At 50.2% G+C, this 7,628-nt stretch overlaps 1 protein-coding gene across 1 annotated transcript in view; it reads left to right on the top strand.

Moving 5' to 3' along the window:
• Nucleotides 1-3,405, top strand: part of NALF2 (NALCN channel auxiliary factor 2) — a 29,658-nt gene extending 26,253 nt beyond the window's left edge. The window contains exons 2-3 of the mRNA XM_061409838.1: nucleotides 8-179; nucleotides 541-3,405. Coding sequence (XP_061265822.1) covers nucleotides 8-179; nucleotides 541-923 — 555 coding nt within the window. The 3' untranslated portion in view covers nucleotides 924-3,405. The remainder of the gene's footprint in view (nucleotides 1-7; nucleotides 180-540) is intronic.
• Nucleotides 3,406-7,628: the final 4,223 nt, after the last annotated feature.

Genomic DNA, 7,628 nt, shown 5'->3' with positions numbered 1-7,628 from the left:
CCCACAGGCTGTCTACAAGGCCTGGCTGTGCTCAGAATACTTCAGCGTGACCCAGCAGGAATGCCAGCGCTGGGTGCCCTGCAAGCAATACTGCCTGGAGGTGCAGACCCGATGCCCCTTTATCCTCCCTGACAATGAGGAAATGGTATACGGAGGGCTCCCTGGCTTTATCTGTACAGGTAAAGACAGGGCCCTGGGAGAGGGGGGAGGCTGGGGGCCCAAGGCAGGCACCAGGTTAGGGCTGTGGGTGGGGAGGACAACAGGGAAGTTGGGTTAGGGGAAGGTTAGTGGCTGCCGGAGTGGGTAGTGAGGCCCCAGGTGGGGATGGGATGAAGTAGAATAGGGCCAGGGAGTTATCCCAGAGAAACTATCTGGGGTCCCTGGGAAATAGTGTTCAGAAAGGGATGGTACTAAGGGACAGGGGGCAGAGTCTTGGGCAGGACTGCCAGAGCAGCCCCAGCTTTGACAATCACCTCTCTCGGAAAGGCAAAGCCAGCAGCCCCCTTAGCACCCCACCCTGCCTTCCTTATCCATTGGCAGGGTTGCTGGATACTTCACCAAAGCGGCCAGAAACCAAGTGCTGTGACGTGCAGTGGATCTCCTGTGAGTCGGAGAAGAAGTTCAAGGAGTCTGAAGCCCCCAAAACCCACCACCAGCAATTCCACCACTCTTATTTCCACCACTACCACCAACAGTACCACCACTACCACCCCCGCCACGAGCCCCCAGGCCGTCTCGGCCACAAGCCCTCCCTGCTGCCGGTTTCTGGGGGCTCCCGCCTCAGCCCCAGCAGGATCCGGCTCTACATCCTTGTCCTCGTGCTCCTGCATACCATGGTGTCCTTCTCCAGCAGCCAGAGTGGTGGGGGACCGGGCCTGGAGGCACTGCCTGCCCTAGATGAGGGCCTGGCTCGGGAAGAGTGACCGCAGGGAGGGAGATCAGACCTCCACCACGCACTGACATCAACTCCAGCCCCCCCAGGGGGAGGGGGAGGGGGCCCCTCCCATGGGAGGTGTAGGACCAGGTGGGGGGCGGGGGAAATGGGGGTCACACATCACCCCCGACCAACCCCCACCCCAAAAGCAGCTCCAACAGAGCCGCCAAAGGGCCCCAGGAAACTGCAAAACTCATCCGGGAGAAAAAGGCAGGAGCAGCAGGTGCCCCCCCAGGCTCCATATATGGAGCTTAGCCAAAAGAAAAGGGGAGGGGGTCGGGGCTGGAAATGCCCACCCCTACTAAGAGCCCTGACCCCAGGGAAGAAGGCTGCTTATCTGGTCTTGGCCCTGCAGGGAATGTTGGGGGGCACAGAGGGGAGAAACTCTTTTCCCCCTCTGCATTCCTTTTGTTGCCACGATCCTTAATTCCCTCCTGCCCATACTCCTACAGGCAATGGCAGACGATGCAGTGGCCTTCCTCACGCTCCAGCGCCCCTTGTCCCACGGTGGGGGGCCCGCCACAGGGAAGGACCAGGCTGGGACATGAGGTGTATGCAGTTGCGGCTAGGTCGGGGCCCCAGTTAAGCTGTGCCCCAGCACCCTAGGTGATAGGAATAGTGGAGGGTGGGAGTGGAGCGGAGAGAAGAACACAGAGGGCTTAGAAAGATGGCTGAATGGCCTGTCGCCACCTGGCCCTGGGGAAGCAGATGATCAGTAGTAAGGCAGGCTCAAGGACACCGCCCCAAATCAGAAAAAGTTGCAAAAGGAGCCCTCTGGGGAAAGAGCACAGGGACTGGGGTCTTGGGCCTTGAAACAGAAGGCTGAGGGCACATGGTCAGACTGCCACTGTCTGAAGGGCCATATCTTACAGAAGGTGCACATACTCCCAAGGGCCACTCTTGCCCTGGAGATCTTGGCCTTGGGGCCAAAGATGTTTCCCTTTCTGATCTCCACGGGGAGGAGGGACTTAAGCCCAAGAGGGTCAGGCCTGGCCTGGGTCCCCAAACTCCCCCAACTCATCCTAGCCCAGGCCTCCATGAAGGAAACCCTGGTGGTGTTGCCCCAGGGCTTTCCAGAGATGAGCCTCCCCATCCCCAGCCTGTCCCCATTCCCAGCCTACCAAAGAGTATTTATCCCTTCCAATCCCTGACCCCGTGGGTTACTTCCCTAATTGTGGAACCACCAGACTGCTCCTCACCCTATAGCGGGGTCCCCTAATCCAACCACCCTTGCCCCTTGCTGGAGAAAGTCCAGAAACTGGCAAGAGGACCCACTGGATAAAGACAATGTGCTGTGGTCCCTTGGCCAAGAGACTTGAAGTATTTAGTCAAGCCACAGTGCTGCCCGAGAGAAGAGGCCTGCAGAGAGCCTTGGGGGCCATCAGCCTGGTGCTGATCTCCTGGGAGTGAAAGGCCTGGGACATCTACAAACCAACAGGCACAGACAAGAAAGGGAGCCACAACTATGTTTCTGGGACAGGCCAGGTGGCTTTCAGTGCCGGAAGGGCCTGTGTCTGGGATGAGATGCCAGTGAGTTAGGTGGGGGGTGGGTGATGGTGGACCTGGAGCTACATTGGCAAAACCAAGAGGGGGACAGCTGGAATTGGTTGGCTGAGGGCTAAATAAGAGACCTCAGTAGTAGAGAGGAAATCATTCAGGGGCCTCAGCAGGGTCCCCAAATAGGCTTTGTGAGACTGCAGAGTCCTTCCATGCCAGGTTTCCCATTTCTCACAGCGTGTCCCTGCACCCACCCCCAGCCCTGTGCCCTGCCCTCACACTCCCTGTTCGGCCTTCAGCATTTCAGGCCTAGCCACATACCCCATCCCTAGAGTGCTCTTTTCAGCTGGGGAGGGTAAGAGGTGCTGGCTCCTTTCCAGAGATGCTTCTGTAGCCGTGAGAGACCCTAGGTACTGCCTTCTAATTCCTGCATCCTCAAGAGGGGAAAAGGGACTGGGAAGTAAAGGGAGGGCCTTAGGGCCCCAGGAAATGGACCCTTGGAGACTTCTACCCCCTCTTCCCCCTCACCAAGTGCCCAGGAGACCCCTGGCTCAGACCAGCCCAGGGCCTTGCCCAGTGGCAGGGGAAAGGGGCACCTCACTCCACTTCGAAGTCATTTGACTGTCCCCATCCACCCCACTGCCCAGATCTTCCACCACCCCTCCAGCTGCCTCTGCCCTTCGTCACAGGCAGCAGAGCTGGGCAGCTTTCTTACGCCATTTTCTACACTGTGCTTCATGAGTAGGACTTTCTTGCACTAGTTCCTATGACTGAGTCTCCAAGTCGGATTCCTAGTAGTCCCCATCCCTTCCTCCCTCACCTGGCTATGATTCACTTGTTGCCCTACCCCTGCCTCTGTGTTTCGGTGAGAGTCTGTATGTGTACCGCTTTCTGTTTTGTTGCATTGTGGGGCAGAGGCCTCTCTGCTCTTGTTTAACCCCATAAAGAAATAAATGGTAAAGAGTTGATGATAACCCTCCCTTGATGGTTTTGTTCCATGGCATCAAAATTGCCGGAGGAAAAAGTCTATGGCTTGGAGAGGAGGCGGGACCAGGAGATGCTGACCCCTCTGCCCCGCTGCTTGTTGGCTCAAGTCTCAGAAAAAAAAAGAGTAACCTCTGTAGCAGGCCATTCTAGAGAAGGAAGTCCAAATTCAACCTGGAGCAGGGATCAGGCAGATAAGTGTGAGTGAAGGAAGTGGGCCAGGCTGGGCTGAAGTACAGACACCAGGGCTGGCAGTGGTGACAAGTTCAGGGTGCAGGCATCTACATGGACAGCTCAAGTCAAGGACTGACTTGTGGGAATGTGGGCCCAATGATGACATCTCATTCTTCAAGAGATATCAAGGCTTGAGATTTTTATGTGAAGCCTTGAATGTTGAAATGTTGGCTCAAGTCTAAAACAAACAAAAAAACCCACATACCTCTCTGTGGGCTAAATATGCAGGCCCCACATGGCCTAGGGATTAGCAGTTGTTCACCTTCATGGCAGCCTTTGTTCCTAGTCTCCCAGCCTCATCTCTCCCACACCACCTGACCAGGCCCATCTTCCCATCCCAGGTGGGAAAGTGCTCAGGTAGCAGAGGAGAGGCGGCAGACAGAGCCCTCCATCACAGCCACATTCTCACATACCCGAGACAGGGGAGAGTGTGACCTAGGAGGGAATCTTGGCATCCTCACTGAGCTGCTGAATTTCTTCACTGAGAAAACCCAAGTGCCCCAACTCCCCTAGAAAGCAGCAGAGCGTGGAGTTTAGGGTGCAGTCTCTGGACTCCGAGTGTATGAGTTCACAACTTGGCATGAATTCCTTGACTTCCTTGAGCCTTCGTGTCCTTATCTAGCCGGGTTATTGTGAGAATTAGATGATAGACATCAAGGGCTCTGCACAGCAGCTGGCATGAAGGAGCTGCTGAACTATGGGTCATTATTATTGTCATCAGTCTCTTAGTCTTTCAACTCTTTCCTTGACCTCCACCTAAAACAGTCACCAAGTTCTGTCAACTCCTCCGGTGTAATGTGCCAAATCCTTCCCCTCTTTCCCACCCCTGCCTCCCCGGTTAGCCACTTCAGGCCCTCTGCAACTTTCATCTGGTCTACTACAATACCTCCCAACTAATGTCTTGTTCGATTACTCCGATTCTGATCCATCTTCCCCAGCACTACCTGCTTTGGCATTTAGGAGGCACACTATAAATATTTTGTGAAAGAACTGCTGTGGTAAAGTACACATCTAATCTTCCCAAAGAGAACATATTACACCTATGATCAAAAACATCAGATGGCTCCACATTGCCTGTAGAATCAAGCTTAAACTTCCTAGCAAGACTTTCAAGCCTCTTTGGATTCTAATTCCCATCCAACCAGTCTGAGACTGTCAAGCACTCCCATCCCATACACCTTTCACTGAATGAGCTCTGCACCTTCTCACCTCTTGTCCTTGGCTCACATGGTTTCTTCTGACCAGGATGTCTTTGCTCCATCTCTACCCATCACTGCCTTAGCTAGTTTTCAAAGTCCAGCTCAAATGCCACCTCTGCTACAAAGATTTCCTTATTCCCCTTCTCCCAGGCTAAACACTCTCTTCTCCTCTTCTGTACTTCTACACCACTTTGTACCTGAATCATGGTACTTACCACATCCTGCCTGTATTCGACTTAGTCATTCTTTCATTCAAAACATACCTATCAAGGAATTACTATAAGTCAAGTACCATGCTGTGTGCTGGGAATACAGCAGTAACAAGACATAGACATGTTATTGGTCCATAAGATAACATGATGTCATGTGCTCAGCAACCATAATATACTTACTATAACATTCAAGTTTTTGTCTCACCACATGTCCATGAGGGAGCCAGGCTCTCTTGACCAAAGCACAGGAAAGTAAGGCAAGGGACTGGGGGAGGCTATGTAGCCACATTGCCAAGACAGTAAAGGGCACAACAGCTTTGCCAAAGAAGTGACCCTACCAGCCCTACCAGCCCTACCAGCCCTTTGACTCCTGGATTTTGCCCTGCAGCTGCTCCTTCATCCTGGGCCTGGGCCCTGGTGTGCTCCCTTCAGAGCAGTCCAACTGTAGGCAGCCTCAGTCTCTTACAGTCTCAGCATGTGCAGGAGCGGTGGCAGCAGTCACACCCCTGACCATGCTACAGAATCACCTGCAGAGTTTCCACTCTGGTCTCACCAGCAGAGATTCGGATTGAATTAGTCCAGGTTGGGGTCCTGGCTTCAGTATTGTTTAACAAACTCTACAGGAGGTTCTAATGTGCAGCCAGGCATGCAATCACAGGATGAAGAGATGATTGGGGCTACATGAAGTCCTTGTTATTCTCAGATAAGTGGTGCTAGAAAAAGGCCTCTTACAATGAGTCCATTTGAAGTGGGGACCAATATTTCATAACAGAGAGGGGGAAAAGGAGGAAAGGGTTTGACTGTGACTTTATCTTGGAAAATAAAATGAAAAGGTGAGAAACATTTTTATTTAAATTTAAAAAGTGTAAATAATTGCAAATATGCACTAATTCTTCGAACAAAGAATGAATCAATCATTGGGGGATGACAGTCTTCCTGACCAAAGCGCATGACAATACAATATTGACTTTTGCCACACAATCATAAAGGTTTGTTTTGTTTTTCCAGAATTAGAGAGCTTCTTCAGTTATCCCTAGGACCTCTTGTAATCCTTTAAGTGTTAAATCATTCTCTTTGAAGCCTTGATCCTGTCATTACCCAGGTCGATTTTCTTTTCTGACAGTGGTAGTGACTGGTTTATCTCTGCCAAATCCCATTTTCAAGGACTTTACATGACATTAGAGATTGTCTTCTATGTCACTGTCATTGTTTTCATGAAACCCTGAATCTTTTTCAAGACCTGCAGTTTCGCTCTGAAATTTATTAGCATTGCATAATACTAGCAATTAACAAGAGGCTGAAAAAGACCTTAGCATAATGGGTTTGGATAAACAGTATTAGGCTATGAAATGGGGACAGAGGGACTTATGTGTCAGACTCAATTAGTGAATATTTAGTGCTAATAATGACTTTACCTTTATAAAGTCACTTTTCCTTTTTGGACTTTTGATCTATTTATCTCTAACATGAATGGATAGGGTTAGATGTTTTTATAAAAACTAAATAAATTTTAAAAATAAATTAGCATATGAAGTAGTATATGTGATAGCATTAAGTACAGTGTCTGGTGCACAGGAAGAACTCATAATCCCTGCTTTTCCTTCCCTCTAAAAACATTCTTAGATTCTTTTAGAAGACACCGAGGGACAAAGAAGGAAAAAGGGAGATATGCATCAGAGTAACGAGAAAGCAGACCCAGAACTTCTGCCCTAGGCCAAAGCTTCTATCTTACTATGATTCCCTCCTGTCACATTCTCTGCAGAAGGTCACAGAGATCTAGTCACTAAACACTGAGCACTGAATAGACTGTTTAGGGGTGTAGAGTGGGAGTCCAAAGATCACTCAGATAGGGAAAGTGCCCTCAAGAAACTTCTGGGTTGGTCAGGAAGAAAACATGAACAGAAATCACTCAAAAATACCTCTAGAAAAAAACAAAACCAAAAAAAGACACAAAAAAATACCTCTAGAATCTGACAATTTCTCCCACCTCCATTGTCACCACTTAGACCAGGCCACCATCAACTCTCTTCTGGACCACTGCAATGACTTCCTAACAGGTCTCCCTGTTTCCAGCTTTGCATCCCACCCCCACCCCCCATACACACACAGTCCACCCATAGTGATCTTCCAAAAATGCAAATCATGTCTTTCCCCTGCTAAAACATTCCAATAGTTTCCCACCTTAATCGATGGGAAACCCCCTACCATGGCCCACAGAGCCCTACACAATATTACTTGCCTACCTCCAATCACCCAGGACACTCCCTTTAGCATCCTTCAGTCACTGTGCCTCATTTCCTTTCCTCTAATACACTAAGCCTGTTTCTGTCTCAAGACCTTTCTATGTGTCCTTCCTCAGCCTGAAATGTTCTTCCCTTAGATTTTTGTATTACTGACTCTTTCTTGTTATCAGATCTAAGCTCACATGGCACTTTCTCAGAAAGGCCTTTTCTGACTCTTCTAGGTATGGTACTGCCCTTCTTGCCCCCAGACACTGCATCATACCACTTGTTTCTCCATGATCAAGTGCTGGTAACTATTTGAAATGATCTTGTTTATACATCATTT

The sequence above is a fragment of the Bos javanicus genome, chromosome X (assembly GCF_032452875.1).
Source record: "Bos javanicus breed banteng chromosome X, ARS-OSU_banteng_1.0, whole genome shotgun sequence".
NCBI lineage: Eukaryota > Metazoa > Chordata > Mammalia > Artiodactyla > Bovidae > Bos > Bos javanicus.
Note: the sequence above shows the minus strand (reverse complement) of the source record. Positions and strands in the feature narration are given on the sequence as shown.